This window comes from Haplochromis burtoni, unplaced genomic scaffold (assembly GCF_018398535.1).
Source record: "Haplochromis burtoni strain Fernald_Lab_line unplaced genomic scaffold, NCSU_Asbu1 Contig_146, whole genome shotgun sequence".
Classification (NCBI taxonomy): domain Eukaryota; kingdom Metazoa; phylum Chordata; class Actinopteri; order Cichliformes; family Cichlidae; genus Haplochromis; species Haplochromis burtoni.
In genome coordinates this window covers 1,334,058-1,355,335 of record NW_024582507.1, presented here as the reverse complement: position 1 = coordinate 1,355,335, position 21,278 = coordinate 1,334,058, and the positions used below count along the sequence as shown (strand labels likewise).

At 39.3% G+C, this 21,278-nt stretch overlaps 1 protein-coding gene across 11 annotated transcripts in view; it reads left to right on the top strand.

Annotated features, from left to right (window-relative positions):
* znf512b (zinc finger protein 512B) overlaps positions 1-20,178 on the top strand; it is a 29,315-nt gene extending 9,137 nt beyond the window's left edge. For 5 of the 11 annotated variants that reach the window (XM_042224685.1, XM_042224684.1, XM_042224686.1 and 2 more), the window contains 15 exons: positions 2,548-2,627; positions 2,780-2,908; positions 3,219-3,394; positions 3,484-3,767; positions 3,861-3,932; positions 5,414-5,548; positions 6,488-6,615; positions 9,108-9,200; positions 11,715-11,813; positions 12,460-12,714; positions 12,853-13,212; positions 13,425-13,526; positions 13,667-13,729; positions 15,148-15,246; positions 16,383-20,178. In XM_042224685.1, coding sequence (XP_042080619.1) covers positions 2,548-2,627; positions 2,780-2,908; positions 3,219-3,394; positions 3,484-3,767; positions 3,861-3,932; positions 5,414-5,548; positions 6,488-6,615; positions 9,108-9,200; positions 11,715-11,813; positions 12,460-12,714; positions 12,853-13,212; positions 13,425-13,526; positions 13,667-13,729; positions 15,148-15,246; positions 16,383-16,724 — 2,417 coding nt within the window. In that variant the 3' untranslated portion in view covers positions 16,725-20,178. The remainder of the gene's footprint in view (positions 1-2,547; positions 2,628-2,779; positions 2,909-3,218; positions 3,395-3,483; positions 3,768-3,860; positions 3,933-5,413; positions 5,549-6,487; positions 6,616-9,107; positions 9,201-11,714; positions 11,814-12,459; positions 12,715-12,852; positions 13,213-13,424; positions 13,527-13,666; positions 13,730-15,147; positions 15,247-16,382) is intronic. The other 6 variants (XM_042224688.1, XM_042224683.1, XM_042224689.1 and 3 more) reach the window with 4 other exon arrangements.
* Positions 20,179-21,278: the final 1,100 nt, after the last annotated feature.

Sequence of the window (21,278 nt, the reverse complement as noted above, 5' to 3'; positions counted from 1 at the left end):
CTCTTCTCTTCTCTTCTCTTCTCTTCTCTTCTCTTCTCTTCTCTTCTCTTCTCTTCTCTTCTCTTCTCTTCTCTTCTCTTCTCTTCTCTTCTCGCCTCGTCTTGTCTCTCAGTGTTAACCATTCTCTTCGCTTCTGTGAGTGTTAACCAGTCTGCTGCAACAGTTGCAGACAGCTGGGAGCGAGTCACACTCTGACATTAGTTGAACAGCTGTTTTATCCCTATGGTCTGCGCCTGAGAACTGGGGTTTAGATTTGCCACAATAGACCTGCTTTGTTTCCTACCAAGACAATGCTTGTGATTGCCTGAATGTTTGAGCACAAGTGTGCTAGCCATAGTCATACAAACAAAGTAAAATGTATAAAAACATTTTGTGTGTGCACAGTTCACCCCAGAAAATCAAATCTTTTTGCTCTAACTTTTGCCAGCATGTGCACTGCTGTGGCTTTGCAGTGTGATTTTTGCCTGTTTGCACTGTAGCCTGCTGCATGTGGGCCTAATTGTTCTGCTTGCTGTAAAGAGGCCTCTGATAATGGTAACTAAGACAAGTGGATCTTATTCCCATAGCAACAAGAACATATCTTTCCCAAGAGCAGAATTCATTAATTATGCCTTTCTTTTACAAGACCTTTATTTTCTAAGACAGGAATTAGAATGCATGCTCAATTTCCTCCTCAGCATAAGAGCTGCACCGCCGACTGCATCACCTCTCCAGCTGCTACCCAGACAGCTAATAGAGAAATGCTCTGTCGCCTGGAGAATATTAATACACTCATATCCATGCAACCACATCTCGTTCACACTCGGTAGTAATGGTTTTGTGTACTTGTTTGCGTGTCAGTGTGCCCTGATGTGTGTGTTTACACCTTGTGTCATCAACTATTCCAAAACACAGTCAGTATTGCTTTGCTACTTCTTATTACATTTTATTCAGTCTTGCTTTATTTTCAATCTACCTTATTATTGTGAGTATGAAGTAAAATGTTACATATAATCTGCCTACATATGTTTGTATCTCTGTTTCCCAACTGAGAGAGTAAAAAGAAGACAAATGAGGGAAAGGGAGAGAGCTGATACTGTGTAATAAAACACGAAGGGAAATGAGCAGGGGAGGCCATAGTAGGTTAGTTCTCGTGTGCTTCTTATACACATTAACATCCCTGGTATAGAGAGTTGTTTTTGAGGGGGTCAAAGGGTGGCTTTTGCTAACACAAGCTGTTTTTTTTTTTTGTTGTTTTTTTTTTTTAAGAGAAATGATGGCATTAAGTCAATTCATTTATCTGATGAAAAATTATCCAACCATTTTGTAATCCTGGTAGGCACACAGTGTGCTCTGATCCAGTTTGGGACCTGCTGCAAATGGGCAGCACCAGGCATGTGCATGCTTCCTTGGCTTGTCAATTTGCAGGAGAAGAAAATAGTTAGCAGAAAAAAATGTTATGGTGATGCGAAAGAGATCTAAAAAAAAAGTGCATTCCACTTCACAACAAAATACCATCTTCCCTACTGTAAATAGATTTTATGTCACTGAAGCATCTCTTGAAGCGTCTTTGTTTCCTGTTTATTTCTACTGTTGCTGTTGGGTCTTGTCAGATTAATGCAGAGTAAGTTGAGAGAACATGTAAAGCCATATCATTTTGTAGAGCAAAGTACAGCTACCTGGAGCACTATGATTCAGTGTTATGCTCAATCAGAGTTATCCACCTCTGCAATTCTCTTCTCTTCCTCAACATCCTGTGCTCTCCTCTTCTTCCTTTGTCAACCCCCCTCCCCTTCTTCCACATGCATACACTCATCTTCAGCTCTTTCCGCCTTCCCTCTCTCCTTCTTCAAGGAGCAGTGTATAGAGGGAATAGAGTGCAGGGCTGATAGTGTGGAGGTCTAATTGCACCCAAGAAGAGAGCAGTGATGAGCCAGTGGAACCGTAGAGAGACATTGGAAAGGGTGTGAGCAAAGAAAGGGAAGAAAAGTGAGAAAAGTAGACATGGGGTGAGAAAGAAGTAAAGCAGCAGCATGAGAGATGGAGGGAATGAGCAATAGAGAGCACATAGAGAGCTGAGGCAGTCGGTCTGCAGTCTGCTGTGTCAGAGGTCCATGCAGGCACTAGCGATTTATAGCTGATCTGTTTGGCTCTACATAAGGCCTTTGCCCAGGCTGCCTCATTTTTCCCTCACTTACACACACAATCGTGGACATCCATTCTGTGTCCCTCCACAGAAGAGGCTAACACTTGAACAATGGTCACAGTTAAACCTAAACACTGTATAACTTTGCATTTGTTTGTTTTTCTTCAGAAGTGTTAGTGTTCATACTTATTTTGCAGTTTTTGTGAATACAAATCTATTCTTCTAAATCTCTTTGTGATATCTCAAGAGCATATCTAGACATGCCAAGTCAAATATAACTAGGCTTGTTAGGTCAATAACAAAGAAGTTCCAAATGAAACTTCAGGATTTTAGGTATTACAGAATTTTTTATTTTATGGATATGAAGTGCTGGCAGTAGATTGTTTTTAGCTCTGATGTGGCTTTCTTTCTCTCTTTGCCAGGTCCAGTGTGTGATGAGCCAGCAGAGGGGAAGCGGAAAGGTCGTCCTAAAGCAGAAATGCAGGAACTGAGAAGCATCCCTGTGAGTATTTCTCTTTGAAATGAGTGGGTACTTGAAGTGGGCTTCATTTTTCTTGCACAGTAGGCAGCTCCCCATGAATATTCACAATATACAGTGCCATATAGCAATAAATCTGGCGTGGATTCAACTCTCTCTTCCTCACCCCTGATCAGGCCCATATGATAGTACAATGGAAGGAAGAGTTTAAGCGGCGCTCCAGGGTAAAATGTCCGTGTTCAGGCTGCTGGTTAGAGTTTCCCAGCATCTATGGCGTCAAGTACCACTATCAGCGCTGCCCGGGGGTGAGTCACTAGCCTCTGCTCTTTCCTGCCACAAGGCTGTTTATACCTTTATGCTTCAGAGTAGTCTTGTAGCACTGGACCACTTTATAGGAGAAACCCATCCGATAGGGCACCGTTTAATAATTCCAGAGAATATATAATGGCCTTATTACAAACCTGAGCAATTATTAAGGCTTTTTCAAAAGCCTAAGATAAGTCAGCTGGAGGGGGGGGGGGGTATTTTCTTTTTTGTAACAGCTACCCACTGTCATTAGATTTTGGATAGGGAGAGAACTCACTTTGAATCTCCTCTTCGTATGTCTGCATCCAGGCCACCGTAGCTGAAAAGCTGAGTCATGGCTGTCCCTACTGTGAGGCCGTGTTTGCCACAAAGGTGCGTCTGCAGAAACACAAACTGTGGAATCATCCAGAGAGAGTCAGCATGGAAACCAAGGACGAGCAACCTAAGCTTCAAAAGACTTTTGTGAAGTCCAGCGCTAAGAAAAGGTGACTGAGGTATAGCTCAAATTCCTAACCAGATTGAGTCACTTAAAGATAACTGCCTAAAACTGTCCTGTCTCATTCTGTGAATTCAGGCCCATGGAGATCAGTCCCCCCTCTCCTGTGTTCTTCAAAGTGAAAAAGACCCATGACGTGTCCACACCCTCTCAGAATGGGGAGCTGGCCTACCAGAAAAATGAGAGGAAACAGCACAGCCACAGCCAGCCTTCACAACAAATTCACCAGACCCTGCCAGTCCAGCCTCACTCCCAGCAATCTCATTCCCAAAGCACGTCATCTGATGCAGGGGGAAGTGAAAGCGAGGGGGGCAGCCTTCCCTCTTCTTTTCCTGACGAAGACCCAGAGCGAATGAAGCACAGTAAGATTTCAACATGCCATTTGAAATGTTCTCAATTATATGCTTCCAGTATATTTGTATAACCATTATGCACTGTTTTTCCTCCTGCACTAGGACGAAAGCAGAAAACACCTAAGAAATTCACTGGAGAACAGCCCTCAATATCTGGAACTTTTGGATTGAAAGGTAGATACCTTTTATTAAAAGGAAAACATGGGGGTTTTTTTAGTGAAAACTTGAGCATGACAAAGAATTTTGTGATGTAATTTCACATGTAGGGCTGTTTGATATAACGATATATATCGGATGATGATATAAAAACATCTATTGTTTCATTTTACGCTATCGTTTGTTTCGTGGTGTCGCAAAATAAACTGTTTACGGCAATATTTTTTCATGGTTTTGATGGTCACTGTAGTGGCTATAGTAATTTCTTAAAGTTCTCTCTTTCTCTTATATTTAATATAACCACACTACGGATGGACAAGCGCCTGTTTTTATGCATTGTCGTTAGCAACAGCGACGGTAAAACCACCGCGTGTCCGCTTGTTTATTTTCCACATAAACCTTTCACAATAAAGCTCAAGGTCCTGTTGAGACTTTTCAAAATAAACTGAATCACGTGAAAGAGCAGATTATTTACGGATGAGAAGCAAAAAAGAGCCGCCAGGTGCTAAAAAATAAATCTTAGATTCAAACGTTAGAACAGGCTTTTCCCCGCAGCACGCCGTGTAATAAATACTCACAAAGAAAACGGCGGCCGTTACAACTTATGTCTAAAAATGTATCGTTTCATTCATCGATTAAAATACTCGACTCGACCAGGTACACGACGCGCAGCTGGAAACACTTCACGCAAGTCGAGCTGCCCGAGATTCACAGAATTTACAGAAAATGTTAAATTTCTGTGATTTATATCGTTATCTGGACGATAGATGTCTTATATCGGGATATGAGATTCTGGTCATATTGCACAACCCTATGTCACTGATATAATAAAAATATGAGACAGAATAGGTTTTTTTTGTATGCTGGTTGATTTACAACAGACCTTAGGAGCCCTTTGCTAATTTACTTAAATATTGAGTTCCAGAGTGGACAAATGTGCCACTGCTGGGAGGAGGGACATTATTAGTTATCTAAGTGACTGAGATTGCTCCCTGCTGCCACTGATCAATGGTGCTGTTTTTTTACACAGTGCTAATGTAGCAACTGTAGAGATGTCTCATATCTGGCTAAATTAATCAGTGACTCACACATCAAGCACACATTACAGATGCATATTTTTTTCAGCCTTTCTTTGTCTCATTCACATATATGCTGAAAATGCTCAGTGACTCATATAGCATACAGAGGGCTGTAAACTACTTACTATCACTTGTCAGACAGTTCATCTGCAGCTCACAGGCGCTGTCTTTTGCTGTCTTTTAGTCTGCTTGTCATTGATTTGGTATAGCTCAAAACAACTTCCATTTTCAGCCTCCTTTTTTCAATTTATAGTCAGTATCAACTTTCTGTTTTTAGTATCGTGTTCTTGTTTGGTTTGCCCTACATCTGTCCCACTCGCATTTCTCACTTTATCTTCTATACTTTCAGTTTGAATTTTAATCACTAGCGTGACTGTCTGTGTATATGTGTGTGTCTGCGTATGCACATGTGTGTTGTAGGTATGACTAAGGTAGAGGAGAAGCTGAAGGCAGGCCGTGTGAAGAGACCAGAGGGGAGTGGGTTCATTGAGGAGGCTCAGAGAAGACCTTCGTCAGTTCAGCCCTCCAGAAAAGACTCGGCCACAACAAGCTCTGGTGAACACCAAGATCACATTTTTTAAATTAATCATCCATCTATCTAGCCATCCACACATCCATCCATCCAGCTATACATTTTCGTATCTACCTGTCCAATTCAGGGTTTTGGGGGGCTGTCATAAGGCTAACACAGGAGCATTCATGCTCACTTCACACCTACAGCCAACCAAGTTTATTAACTAAAAACTAAAATTAGGTATGAAAAAAATTAGTTGACTAAAATAACAATAAAATGTATAAAAAAATTAAGACTATCTTTAAAAAATAGTGAACTTGAAAAACTAATTAAAATAAAAATACAGCGAAAGTAACCTTAGTTCTAGGTATAGTTTGGTATAAATGTTATTATAGCTTCCTTGATTGGGCATTGATGGACATGCTTGAACATTTAAACTAACTAAAAGAAAACCAAAACTATACATTTTCAAACAGTAAATGCTAAACTGAAATGAGAAATCCATTTTGGAAAATAACCGAAACTAGAATTGGAACTAGAAAATACACTGATCACTCTGCCACCAACTTAGAATTACCAGTTAACCAGTTAACATGCATGCCTTTGGACTACTTGAGGAAGCCAGAGTAATTGGAGAAACCCCACGCAGGTAGAAGAACATACATAGTTATTAATCAGTTAAATATAATTATTACTTTTATAAGTTGCATCATGTTTTCTTCAAAGAGCATTTCTTAAATCTTAATGAGATATGCATGCATATGACAAAAACGACAAAAAATTTATCTTCAAACTATCAAAACCCCATGGATATTCATTTCAGTCATATGAAACTGAGAAAGCAGCAATCTTTCACTTTTGGGAAGCTAAAAACGTAAGTGCTTACTGATCATCTAGATTGCTGACACATAAGGACATCATACCAGTGTAATTTCATTGGCTAAATAACAAAGCAGTACTGTGTTCTGAATGTTACTCAGGAGCTGTTCCTGACACTCAGTGGCAGCGAGCAATCTCAGAGAGAGGTGAAGTGGTGTGTCCCACTTGCTCCATCGTTACCAGGAAAACAATCCATGGCCTCAAGAAACACATGGAGATTTGTCAAAAGGTCAGTAGTCGATGCATCTGTTCATCAGAGTGGGAGCGGGGTGGCTCCCACTCTGAAACCAGTAAAATTGTTTTGCTGGTAGTAGCATTCAAAGACAAACTGGAGCTGTAAATCTCAGCTTGAAGAAGCCTTGTATTGTGGTTATTGTGCACTGAATATGTTAAAACTGGGGAGCCTGGGAACCTTTTCTAGTAAAGATAATGAAAATAAGGCTATCGGATCGCCCATGAGCCTGTTGCTGATTCACCACTGTTCTTTCCTTAGACCAGTTGTGATAGATACTGACTGCTGCAGTCCAGAAACACCCCATAGGAGCTGCAGTTTTTGAAGATGTTCATAGTCATCATAATCTGGTCCTTCTCAGGCTCATTTAAATCCTTACACTTAACACATCAACTTTGAGGAAAAAATGTTCACTTGCCCCCCTAATATATCCCACCCACTAACAGGTGCCATGATAAAGAGATAATCGGTTTTATTTGCTTCATCTGCCAGTGGTCATAATGTTATGTATGATCATAAATGGGGAAGGGAAGGGCCCTGTAAGCTACTGAAAATATAGTGTGTAATGCACTCAGTTGTGGTTATTAGTAGAGACAGACCGATCCGATATTACGTATCGGTATCGGTCCGATACTGACCTAAATTACTGGATCGGATATCGGAGAAAAATAAAAAATGTAATCCGATCCATTAAATATCACGAAAGCACCTCACAAAACTTGCAACACGCCGTAACTCCCTCAGAACGTTAGCACGTCGGAGCAGTATGCATCACGTGATAGAGCGGCTGTGGCATGCGGGACCTGTCGGTGGTCTGGATAGCATGTGGAGCTCATTTCATCTCCGACAAAGTTATCCCCGAGAGAAGTAAAGCAAGTGTGTAAGTCCATCTCTGAATGTTTGTAAAGCATTCCTGCGTTAAGCTTAACAAGCGATATATGGAGCGACTGCCTCTTCTTGCTGCTACTTCAATCATGAAACTGCTTAATGATCAGCTGATCGGCTTTTCTGTCGCGAGTCCGTCTCTCTTGTTTGTTTTTGGCCCACTTTGCACCAGAAAGAGGAAACCAGCGGCTGAACAACAGCAGCACGTTTAAGCTTGATAAGCTGTTGTTAGAATTTATTTAATATTACTTTCTACTCGCAGGATCTTTTTCTACGTAGCTGACGCTGGTAACTGTGCAGGGGCGGATCTAGCAAAGTTTAGCCAGGGGGGCCGATAGGGCATTAACAGGGAAAAGGGGGCACAAAGACATACTTTTCTTTCTTATTCTCATTTAAAATGTCTAGCTTTTAATAAATAATTATCTGACACCCAAAGTTTTAATTTGATGTAAAATGAATAGAAGTCATTACTGTATATAGTAACTATTAAGTCTATATATATACCCTAGTAAGCTATAGTACTTTTTCCTTTGGGAAGGTACCATCTGTGCAGTCTGCAATTTTTGAAAAGATGTTGAATCTATTTAATATTTCTTGAAAAATAATTGATTTCTGTGCATTTTTTTTCACACTGCATCAAATTAAGGTTGATTACGTCGATTAAGCATCATGAGGTGGAGCGTGAGGGGTGGTTCCCTATTTTTTATTTATTTATTTTTGTTGTTGCTGGGAGTTGGAACCCTATTAGTTAGGTTGCTTAATATTTACGCTAAGTACTCTTTAAAATACCAGAATAGGGAGGATGGTGTAGGTTTAAGTTTATTAGATTGATCAGTATTGCTGAACTATGAAATATTTTTTTTGCATACAGGTATAACAGAATAGCTTTAGTGTAGTTGTTGTTTTAAACTAGAGTATGAACTTATACAAAATGCAGCAAGATATTTAAAAAAAAACAGTTTCGTTGATTAAAAAACACTATATCGGATTCATATCGGTATCGGCAGATATCCAAATTTATGATATTGGTATCGGTATCGGACATAAAAAGTGGTATCGTGCCATCTCTAGTTATTAACAGTAATAAATGAAAATGGGCTAAAGCGTGGGGGGGGGGAAAGGGTTATTTCAGTTGTAATATGTCAAGCTTGTCTAGTGGATGAATGAGGTTGAGTGTTGCAGTAGCCTCAGCCCTCAAAGACAGTGTTCCTGGAGCCTGTTTTAATGGCTCCTTAGCCCAGTGGCCTGTGTGACTCTATTAAAGTGACAGTCTGCTGTTAAGCAATGACAGAATCATCACATTACCACTGGGTCACTCACCATCAAGACACCTCTGTCTCCAAATCAATACTGAGGCGAGGAGAGAAGCTACAACAAAGTTGTGATATGTGATAAATTGGGGTGGGGGGGGTTTAAGGTTCCTAATGTGTCCCTTGCCCTTTACTTTGACCAGAATATGCACTAGTAACAAACTTTATTAGGTTACAGATGAAATGTTGCTATACTGATGGATTCAATAAAGAGCAAAGCCAGCAGGAGTGGGTTATTTTCCTCTCATAGAAAAATGTTATCTGAGCTTCTTCTTTGGCCTTCAACCCCTGCAGCTCCAGGATGCCCTGAAGTGCCAGCAGTGCCACAAGCAGTTCAGGTCCAAGGCCGGCCTCAACTACCACACCATGGCCGAGCACAACAGCAAGGTAATTCGCTGACGTTGTACTTTGTAAACCGGTTTCAAAGACTTTAAACTTAAAAATGACACCCTGTGACTGATTTTGCTCCTTTTTCTATGACTCATTATGAGTCCAGATGGTTTGGGTGATCAGATCATCACTGAACATGGTAATTAGTTTCAAACAACACCAAAGAACTGAAAAGTGAATGCTAATAGTTTGGTTTGTCATGACAGTATGCATGGAAATCCTACATTTATTTCTGCTAGTATCGGTTTACACAGCAGATGTCCATCTATTTATATGCATCAACGTATAGAGTAAAAAATATACCCTATCCTATAATTTTATCTGTTACAAAAGTATTGTCAGATGCTATGATGATCTCTCAAAATTTGATCTTGTGGTCTCTAAAAAAATCGTGATTGTAAAGTTGAACTGGCGATTGGTATTCCTGTCAGTGAAGTGCTCACATTTCTTTCTGCAGCTGTCTTAACTCTGACAGCAGAGAGCTTCATTAAGATATTATCATGACACTCCTGCATTAGAGCAGTGGTGCCACTATGAAGTTTGCTGAATAATTTAAAGCTACCCGTTTCAAAAAGTATTATAAAAGATTAATGAATCTACACTCAGCAAACCTTGTGGCATGTGTGTTTGTGTTTTTGTGTGAATGCGTATGGTTATAGTATATGAAATACATGGTAATCTATGTGTATGTGTTTAACAGGCTTTGGCTGTGTAATGTTTGCTAGATTAAGGGCTCTGATAGATGACCGTGCCATCTGTGTCAGCCAAGTTAAACTGTTTGATGCTGCCATTTGTCTTCAGAGGGGACCTGTTGTGTCCTGACCTTATTGGCGGGATTCCAGTCCAGCCGAGCAAAAGGCATTAGTGCATTATTTTTGTGTGTGTGCGTGTGTGTGCGTGCGTGCGTGCGTGCGTGTTAAGAATAAAATGCTTAAAGGTTGCACAAGGTAGCCTTCCTACACATCTAAACTTCTGCTGTTTCTGTTCTTCTGATTAGATAATTACAACTTTTGTGACAGAATGAAAGCTGTTATTGTGTTAATCTCTGTTTGTGTGTTGGTGTGCTCTAGATTTGAAGTAGTTCCTTATTAAAGAAGGCTTTTTTAGCTTGTGGGTTTGACTGGTGTCACACTCTTTTTACTTTCCAATGAATTTTAAATTTCAGGAAATTGAAAGATCAGGAGGAGATAACACATTTCTTAAAATCAGTCTTTAGAAGTATGACGTGCCCTCTTTCTGTTTAGATACAAACGTTTCCTTTGTGCTACAGTAAGACAAGTACTTTTCTACAGTATCAATCATGTTATTTATTAATGCTACAATGTATACAATGTTATACATTGTAGCGGTTTTAGAGTCATGTTTTTAAGGAAGTAGGCACTACTACAACTGTGCTTTTGGATACACTGTATATTAAGGCATTTATTCATTCAAAAGTGTCAAAAAGACCAGTGTTTGGTGCCTTTGAATTGCAAAGCAGTTTTTTTCATCACTCATGTGTTCCACCGACAAATCTGCAGAACTTTTGTTCATGCAAATATGTTGAACTAATGTATTTTCCAATATTTGTGAATCACTTGGTACAGTGTCCTTTAACATAGAATAGAAAAATGAGCATATAATGAAAAAAAAGCTTTTGCTCATACATTTTATTAGAGGTGTTAAGTTTACATATGTTAATTTGTCCAGCACTATTGCAATAAGTTGAATTTCTTATTAATATTTCTATATTAAACCGATTTGCACTTCAGTCTCATGTAAACTGTGTTACTGTGTTTGGTTTCTGTATGACTTGGAGACTTCACTGACCATTGCTCTGATATTGTAAGTCTTGCCATGTGGCTTTACCCAAATGCAGTGTGGGAAAGGCAGCAGGCTGACAGAAGGACAGGGGTCACCCACTGAGATTGACCTTGGCGTTGCTACTGTGATAGTGCTGCCTCATTCTCTTACGCTTGCTCTTTTGCTCCTTCCCTGATAGAAGCATTAAGAATACAAGCTGATGTCGTTTCATTGTTGCTGGCCCTGTCATTGTATATCAAAGGCTTGCTGGTGCCTGTTCTGCTACCCTCAGGCTTTTGCAGTAGCTTTATTGAAGTACTCAAGTGGTATCTCCCTCCTACCTTTACAGAAAGCTACTGTAGTGTTGTGTGTCAGTCATCTCTGTGTGTTAACACATGAGAAAGCACATTAAATGTGTTCCGCTGGGATCCCTCAGTTAGTCTACTCTCTCTCCAGTCCCCTGCATTTCTTTTCCATCTCTGGCAGCCCTACCATCTGTTGTTCTGGTCTTGGCTGGTGTTTGGCACCAACCAACATGCGAGCGAAAACACGAGTTTGACAGTTGTCATAAACATGCCTTGAGTAACAGCCTCACCAGGAAACCATTTAATGATCCTGGCATCGTGTGAACATTAGAGATAGAAAACACATTTTGATTGCTTTTTTTTTTTTTTAGTCCTGAGGAAGTGGGGTGTGTGGTGGTGTGATAGTGTATTTGTTCCCCCTCAGCCCTCAGGGAGTGAAGGCCAGACGGGCAACGAGCATGAGGAGAGGGAAAGGCTGCGCCGAGTGCTCAAACAAATGGGACGAATCAAGTGTCCCAGTGAGGTATGCACTTCTTCTTTTTACCTGGTCCTTTCCTCTTTTACTGTCTCTCATTCTATACTACTCTTGCTTTCCTGTGTCTTTCATTTTATGTCACATTTCTGTCCCTCGTCATCTGCCAGTTTTGATTTCATTTCTCTCTTGTCCTCAGGATCTTCTTTTGTGCCTTTCTCCTTTTACATCTCTCTCGCTCTCTCTCTTTCTCTCTCTCTCGCTCTCTCTCTCTCGCTCTCTTTCTCTCTCTCTTGTTATCTTTCTCTCTCTTCCTTCCCTCTTCCCTCTCTTTTCCTTTATGCCTTGTTCTTGACATGTTGCCCAAAATCACATCAACACCCTGCTTCGCATTACTCACGCTAGAGTGCAAAAGGCAGAGAGAGTAAGAATAGAAAGAGCTGTAAAGAATAAACTCTACAGTGACATGTCTTCACACTGAAAAATGAGCATCTTTCTCCTGTTTTCTCTGTCTTTTTAACATTAACCACAAAGTATTGACCAAATGCAGCGTTCCATTAAAACTACACTTTGTTCCACTTACCCAGTCTCTTGCTTAATGTTTGTTTTCATTCTGTCTCATTTTTGTCATTGGCGTTACTCAATCACACAAACATTTTGTGTACAAACACACACGCACACACGTACACAAATACAGGGCTGTTCAGCCCACTTTTCCAGTCTGATGGGCTACCAGTATCACCAGCAGCGTTGTGGAAGAGAGTGTTCTGACGATGCGAAGCCTGTGTTTCTGTGCCAGCACTGTGGAAAAAGCTACCGCTCCAAGGCTGGCAGAGACTACCATGTACGCACCGAACACTCCCCGGCCATCACCACCACACTGACAGCCGCAGCCACCACCAACCTCATGGATAGTATCACTGACACCAACAACAACACTGGCAAGGAGAGGGTGAGATCATCATAGACGAGGGTTGTAGTAGCAGTTATAAGAGATGAACCTTTTTTTCTTTTCATTTTATGCTGATTACAAGCACATTTTATTGAATTTTAATGAGTACCTAAAGTTTTCCTATATTTTCACTCAAAGGTCTTACTGTTCCTTCAGGTGATCTCTGAAGAATCTCCAACAGGAGGTAAGAAGGAGCAAAGCCAAACTGAAAGGAAACGGTGGCAAGAGAAAGCCCCATCCAGCCATCCTAAGGAGAAGGACAGAGGCGCTAGAGAGAAAGACAGGGAAAAGGAAAGGGAGCAGGAACAAGGTCAACAAAAAGCAGCACAGATTGAGAGACAGGGGGAGGACTTTGAAAGGACCCCCAGTGGCAGGGTGAGACGGCGGTCAGCTCAGGTGGCGGTGTTCCACCTGCAAGAAATAGCTGAGGATGAGCTGGCTAAAGACTGGGGCACAAAACGCCGCATCAAGGATGACCTGGTTCCTGACAGCAAGAGGGTGAGGAATAAAATTTGGATGCATTAAGTGCACATGGTGACCACAGTAAATACAGTATATTAGCAGTCCAGGTCAAAGGCCATGCAAAGGCTCCACACAAACTCCATCAGCAGATTTAAAAAATCCTTTATGTTACATCCACTTTTTTACACTGTAGAATTATATTAATAACTTGAATACTGATAGATTAAAAAAAGTTGTCTTCTGCATAGTTAAACTACACCCGCCCTGGCCTCCCCAACTTCAGCCCAGAGCTTCTAGAGGCTTGGAAAAACCAAGTCAAGGAGAAGGGCTTCATCTGCTGCACAAACGAAGTAAGAATATACAAGTACACCATGTACAAAAAATAACCTACAATATCTGAGCAAAACAAAAGGGATTTGCCTTAACATTGAGTGTAACATAAATACGAAGTCAGTGTGTTTAATCCTTGTTTGTTTCTGCTTTGTCCTAGAACTGTGAAGCTGTCTATTCCAGCGTGTCAGGACTAAAGGCCCATCTCGCCAACTGCAGCAAGGTACAAATCCACACTACTGCAAAACTCAGTGTCTGAGAATATTACTGGATATACAGTAATATTCCAACAAACCAATACAGACATCCCAAAAATACACTCAAACTGAAAAAATTAATCTTAAGCAAAAGGAAGTGGAATCTGATGGTACAGTTCAAATAAAATTAAGACAAATAAAGATACAAAATGAAGAGAAAGCAGGAAGTATTAGAATCACAGCATGATCTTGTATAACTTGTAAAACAGGATCTATTTTGCTCATTTCCAACTCATCTCAACGATTTTTCACTCTCTACTAGAGTACCTTTGTATTATTAACAATTTACTATGATACGTGGGGGGGTATACTGGGATTTTGTGCTGTCTCTCAGTTCATCCGCTGTATACTACAAGCCTTTTTTAGATTGACTGTGCCCTGGAAAGAAAATGTTGGGAGGGGCTGCTGCGCTCATATTAAGGATATCCCTTCTCACTGACATCATACAGGGTGAAGCATAGTAAATATTTTCCGAACATTCTGAAACCTGAGTTTTTGGTTGATCGGCATTCATTGCACGTAAGTTCACCTCTGCGTTTGAAACTATGGCTCTGATCACTATCAGAATCCACCAAGATTTTGTTTTTGAGCTGTATTTTCTCAAAATATGTTTTTAAGCTTATTTAAATAAAAACTTAACTTGGAATATGTTTTTAACACCCTCCTGCTGTAAAAGGCTGACAGGGTATGGTTTTTGATGGGTTCTTAACTTGCACCTTCTGCAGCAACCTTAAACTGGTTATCTAAGCAAATATCTTATCAGTCATGAGGCAGAAAATTGGCATATGAACAGGTGGACATGGTAAAGATGGTTTGTTAAATTTCAAAAAAGAACATTTCTGTCCACATGGCAGTCAAGAATGGGCAAATAAGGCTATGGTATAGTTAGAATTTGGCATAAACAACATAGAAACATGCATCTATTCTCTTTTGTGTCAACAATTCAGGGTGTTCAGATAGTGTAATGATGTGAGGGATAATTTCTTTGCACATTTTAGTACCAGTTGAGTGTCATAAATGCCAAAGACTGAGTATTGTTGCTGACCATCTCGATCACTTTATGACCATCCCTTTGTGTACCCATCATCTAATGACTACAGCTGGCGTGATAATGGACCAAGTAACAAAGGTCATACCATCTCATACTGGTTTGTTGAACCAAACAGTGACTTTAGTGTACTCTGGTGTCTTCCACAACTACCAGATCCAACAGAGAACCTTTGGAATGTGGTGGAGCAGGAGATACACCAGATGATGCCGTTACCCACAAATCAAGAACAAACATTTGATGATATCATGTTAACACAGACCAAAATCTCAGGGGAAAGTTTAAGTGTGTCCAACCAGGTACTAGCAACATTTCTGGTGTGTGTGTTTGTTACAGGGTGGTGGCGAAATGGGGAAGTACACCTGTCTGATCTGTCAGAAGGAGTTCAGCTCGGAGAGTGGCGTCAAATACCATATTAGCAAGACACACTCACAGGTGGGTCACTGTCAGTATAAACTTAGAGGTTGCCATTAACATGACCCACTTAGTAAATTTCATTTCTGGTAATACGTCATAAAATAATGAACAGCATTGGTTAATCTTAGATCCAGTTTATTTTATCAGACTTGTTGCCAATATGACCGAAAAGAGCGCTAAGAAGCTGGTCACTGGGACTCACTGGGAATTGTTGTGGAAAAGTGTATGAAGAAGAATGTGCAGACCACATTTGGCAATAGTAGTCAACCAGTCTATAATAATTTGGTTGAGTGAACTGTAGGACAGATCGTATCTTCCTGCTGCCATGAAATTTTATGATGTTGTTATTAACACAAGATTCATGGGCAGGTTACCAACGTGGTAACAGTAATGAACCCATTTCTGCTGTTTTACTAGTTACATATTGTATTTTTGTTTGTTTTTGAGAAACATTCAAATGTCTCTGATTGGTTGAATAAAGTTTTTTGTTTTTATCTAAAAGGCAAAGCAAATCCAGAAGTGTGTCTACAGCTCCAAAAAGTTTCTGCAGTTTTATACAAGTCTATGGGAAAATAACCTCAGAGACCAGCCGCTAGTTTCAGGTCATCTTGAATTGAACATTAAGTCCATTATGGTTATACTTTTAACAGCCAGATAGGAGGACTTTCTAACGACATGTCAATCATGTCATATCCGGTTTCAAAACACCAAGACAGTGAAGCCACACACTTTAGGCTTCATAATGAGACTTTCTAAACTAACGAGTAACATCATGGTGGCTACATCCACCTGTTATACTGTCTGTGGGTAAAACCAGCTAGGTTGCACATTAACCTTGTCATAATACTCTTGCACTCAACAAGTCTATACATATCTTCCTTGAACTAATCTTTTCTCTTCATCAACAACATCTTTAGTTACAAGATAACACATACAGTTTTTTTTTTCCCCTTATAAAAAAGCCTCTTTGTTTTTTGGTTTTAACATCCCCATCTTGTCCCCAGTTAACATTAACCTTTGGTGTTCAGACATGGTGGTTTATACAGTTATTTAGGAAGAAAAATGTATACACATGCAGTTGTATTCTGCTTGTTTGCCTTCTTTGGATCTTGACTGGTTTACTGTTTTTTTGTTTGTTTGTTTTTTTGTCTTAGAACTGGTTCCGTGCAGCTGCCAGTCAAGTTGTGTCCAGTAGCAAAACTAAAGTCCCAGAGAACAATGGGATAAAGGCCGAAGTGAGGAACGGAGCCACGACTGGTAAAAAGAGGGGCCGTAAACCAAAAGAGCGCCCCCCTGTGAATGTACCTCTCGAAACAAAAACTGAGGCGCTTACCACCCAAAACTCAACCCCTGCCGCGACTCTGTTCTCTGGCACAGCACAGCCCCCAACTCTGTTCCCTGACCCAACGGACAGTGATAATTCAGGCCAAAACAGACAGCCAATTCCCTCCGCCACCAGAAGAAACAAACCCAAGAGGCTGTTACTGTCCGACTAGCTCTGCTTTTGTTGACCTAGGAGCCCAAGAGGATTCTTTCTTTAAATATCTGCCAGGAAGCTTAAAGACATTTCTAGCGCTACAAGAACTTGGCACTGAGAAGAAAGCCAAAAATCAACCAATATGAAGTAAAACCCAGTCTTCAAATCTTGGTTTCGAACCCCCCGAGATAATGTGTATACTGTTGTACTCAGAACAGTAGTGTTTTATTTCCCCATTCCACTTTTGTCTCCCATTTAAGGCACATTTTTCAATTTCTGTACTCACAGCAGGGGTGTCAGTAGTAATCAAAGTCCTGACCTAAACATAGATTTTTTTTTTAAACAGAGTTAGTATTCTAAATACCAATGGAGAGTCATTTTCTCTGCAAGATTTGTGTTGTGTTTGAGAGGTTTTAAAAAGGATATTCTATTAGCATGGTGAAGTCATTTAATAATAGCTAGTGTTTTCACATTTTTTCACAGATATACTGTACTGTGTACATGAACAATATCTATATCTATATCTATATACTCAAAGCAATGATGCCATCCGTCATTTCCAAGCCTGAAACATCCAATTGGATCATAAGCGGTCAGAATTTTTTGCAGTGTGTGCTTTAGTGCAATGTTGTTTTAATATAGTTTTTTTTCTAGTTTGACTTTTATTGTTTCTTGCTTTTCATGTTTTACATAAGCAAATGTCATATAAGCTAAAATGTTTGTAAGTTGTTCATGTTTCACATTATTTTTTACAGTTGTTACTTCCAAGGATTTTTTTTCACATGACTGTGAACAGTATCTGCTTTGACAACCATAATTAAGTGTGAAAAGATTATTTCCAGACTGGTTTTACACGGAAGTTGCGAAGCAGAATACCCAGAAAAGTGACTGATATTTTCATCTGTAAGGCATACTGCAACTTAGTTGCTATTAGAAATAGAAAGACACGTTTAATTGAATTTAAAAAAAAAAAACAACCAGGAAAAAAATGTTGAAACACTCTAAAATCGGTCTAGCAAAGCTAAATGTTTGACAGGAGGAAGAATTCTGTGTGAAGCTTGTTGCACCATTGCAGCACAATCAAATGATGAGGCCACGTTTTGGCTACTGCTTTAGCTTGAATCAAAGCTGAGGAGGGAATTTTAAAAATATACTATCTTTTCTAGAGAGGTCCAGGATAATAATCTTTTATTAAACAGAAAAACTGCTAATTAAGATTCACATATAATAATGTAAATGAATGAATTCTTGAACGCTCAAAGTTATTGCCTTGCACTTTAACCTTTAACCCTTCCTGCTCCCCTCTTGTAGTTTTGCACTCCAGAACTATTCACCCTAACCTAGTGGCTGTCTGGTGCAGGAGTGGGATTTTTGTTTGTTTGTTTTTTTAAACTCTGGTGGTAAACTAGAGAAAGAGACTAAGTTTGTCATGAGCAACGTGACTGACACTTTCTATATTGTATCTGAAATCCAACGCAATGGTATAATTATGATTCACCTCACAAAGCCATAACTGGTCTTATTGAAGTTTAGGGCTGCTTAGCCACTTAATGTTAGATTAGCTTAAAATATATAAATATATAAACAAAATATTAAATGACTTTTCAAAATCTAAAAGATTAGAGAATATTTTCACTTTAACATGTTGAAAGTAGATACTTGAATCCACAGTTGTATTAACAATTTGAGCAAATTAAAACTCCATGAATATTTGATTTATATTTGAAGTTTATGTCCATGAAAATAACGACTTGCTTGCTTAAAAAAATACAGATCATAAATCTATTTTATATTCTATGGTGTGTGTTACTTAGATAGCAATCTGATAGCTTTGGATAAAATTATGTGAGGATATTCTGGTGAGATAATAAGGGTGCTTTACTTGCCACTCTACCTTAAGGGCCTGATACAACTCACTCAAGTCCATATTATCCTTACTGGCAAGTCCTCTGAATTTTGCATCATAATGTCAATGTCATTAAAATCAAGCACTGATGTCAGCAGAACATTTTCAAGAAACATTGAATTTGAAATGTGTGTTTTTCCAGGTGGTTTCATTCCTACGCTGTGACTTTTTATAACGTAACGCAAAGATTCAATCTGAATTCCTCCATTGCTAATCAACTGATGGAGTTAATTCAGGTGGGGATGATTATGCACGTGTCTCTGTCATGGGGATGGACCTTTATCTTCTACCTGGGTTCAGATGACAGAGAGGATAAGATGAACAAGCACTGAGTGGTCCTCGGACCTTTTCAATATGAGTTGTCCAGACTTTGTGTGTGTGCGTGTGTGTGTGTGTATTAAACAGTTAGCACCTTTTTTTGTAATGACTGGATGTCAGAAATAGTAACACTTTTGAGTGTTATGCTGTGGCACAGAATCAGTTCATCAGCTGCTTGTTACTCGTTTCATTAATGACGTCACATTGACTGTGTTTACCTGACGAGCTTTGGTGTTGCAATATGATAGTTTAGCACTGCTTTTAACAGTGGGTATTTTATATTTTATCACACCCTTTACTATCTGTCTTCCTATGATGTGGAAAACACATATCTATCCCGCAGTGTGAGCTAACTGCAACATGTTTAGAGAGTACAGCAATACACCATATTTAGCTGATTTTGTTGGCTTGCTGATATTTTGATATCGATGTGTCTTCTCGAAATTGTATGGCTTTTTTTCCCACTCCCCTTCTTTTATTAATTTGCTTTAAAAAAAAATGCTTTTTACATATGATGAAATCTACACAAAAAAGGTTGAGAAACTTTGTAGACCACAAACAACATTGTAGGCCTGAGTGTTGGCATACACTGTTATTTGATCCATTTTGACGATGCACATAAATTGAGCTTTTTCAGTACATGATGGCAAGCAGATTGAGAGAGTCCTTTTATTATTATCTATTCAGTATGGGACAACAAGGCATATGTATGTGTGTTTGTTTCTGTATTTAGTGCACTTACTATACCATGAAATAGGCTTGAAATAGGAGTGTTGTTGGAGCTTTCTAGTTACCTGGACTGTGTGTGGTGTGACTTTTGTACCTGGGGAAACAGCAGGCTCAAGTGTCTTCCCTTTGTCAGCAATGTTATTTCCAAAACCAAGATTATTCCTTAGAAATTCCCCTAGACAGCTGAAGAAGTTTACACTTTTTATTTGGTGGTTTGTTTTGTATGCTACCTAGTTCAAAAGCAGGAAATGGCATCCAGCTCTGTTGTTGGGGTCATTGTGATGAGTTTTAAGAGATGATGTTGTAGCTCATAACTGTTTATGGTATATAGGTAACAAATTAAATGAGACTAATGATGTATTAAAGATTTCCATATCTGAAATTAAGCTGTATAGTACCTAACATTGGAGGATTCAACACCTCCTTTGAGTCTGAACTGTTACAATTTTTTCTCCCAAACTTGTTGTATTACCTGTGCATTAGTATCCCTTAACTAATTAATAAAAGTTTGTTGACTAAACATGTGTCATCTCTGTCACCTTTTAGTTACTTTTTTATAGCTATTGCAATGTACAATGTAGTTGATGGGATTGTAGATTGTGTAAAGATGATGAAGATGGTTATATACAGACAATCAGTGGAATATAATAAACTTATTAGGGTGAATATTTTGACAAACACAAGGCTGTGAAATAAGATTAATAGTCCTTTTAGCCAAGTACAGACAACATCACACATTAAAAGGAGCCCTTAGTGCATAGGTGTCAAACTCTGGCCCGCGGGCCAAATTTGGCCCGCAGCGTAATTACATTTGGCCCGCGAAGCCATACCAAATTACTATTAGAGCTGGCCTGCTGGTATTATACAGCTAATATATATTGTTTAGTATTAAGCTTTGCTGTTCCATATTCAGTTTTTCAGCTAAACTTGTTTGAGTCCATAAAGACTCATTCTTATATCTGGAGGAAGATTTTTTTCTTCAATAAATATTAACGTTAGCCCGCGACTTTGTTCCATTTTGAATTTTGGCCCACTGCGTATTTGAGTTTGACACCCCTGCCTTAGTGCATAAATGTTTTTTTAAATGCAGCTGAATAATTAGGGTTACAATTTTATCTAATACTGGCTTTTATCACACTTGTGCATAGTTTATTAAAGCTGCACTAAGTAGCCACTAATTGTGCTCATGAAAAAAAGGAAATATATATTTGTACAGTACTGTGCACAACCCCGGAGCCACCCCTCACTTCTTTATATTTTGCTAGGAAAGTGGAAATTTGGGGCCGAGATTTATTGAAACGTACAAAAATTCCTGGAAAATAGTGTAGGTGAAAACAACTCTAAAAAGCTTGGAATGTCCACCTTCAATCACCAACACAGCCTGAACTCTGTTAGGAAAGCTTTCTTTTAATTTCTCAAAGAAGTCAAGCCAAGCCAGTTTATTTATACTGTGCACTGAAACACAACAGACACTGAACAAAGTGCTGTCACAACACTGGTTCATTCCTTGATATAGGTGATTTTTTGTTGTTTTGTTTGTTTGTTTTCCATTAGTAGGTCAGTGTTAAGTGGTTTAACAAACAAATAACATTCTTCTGAAAATGTTAAGGTACAAGAACT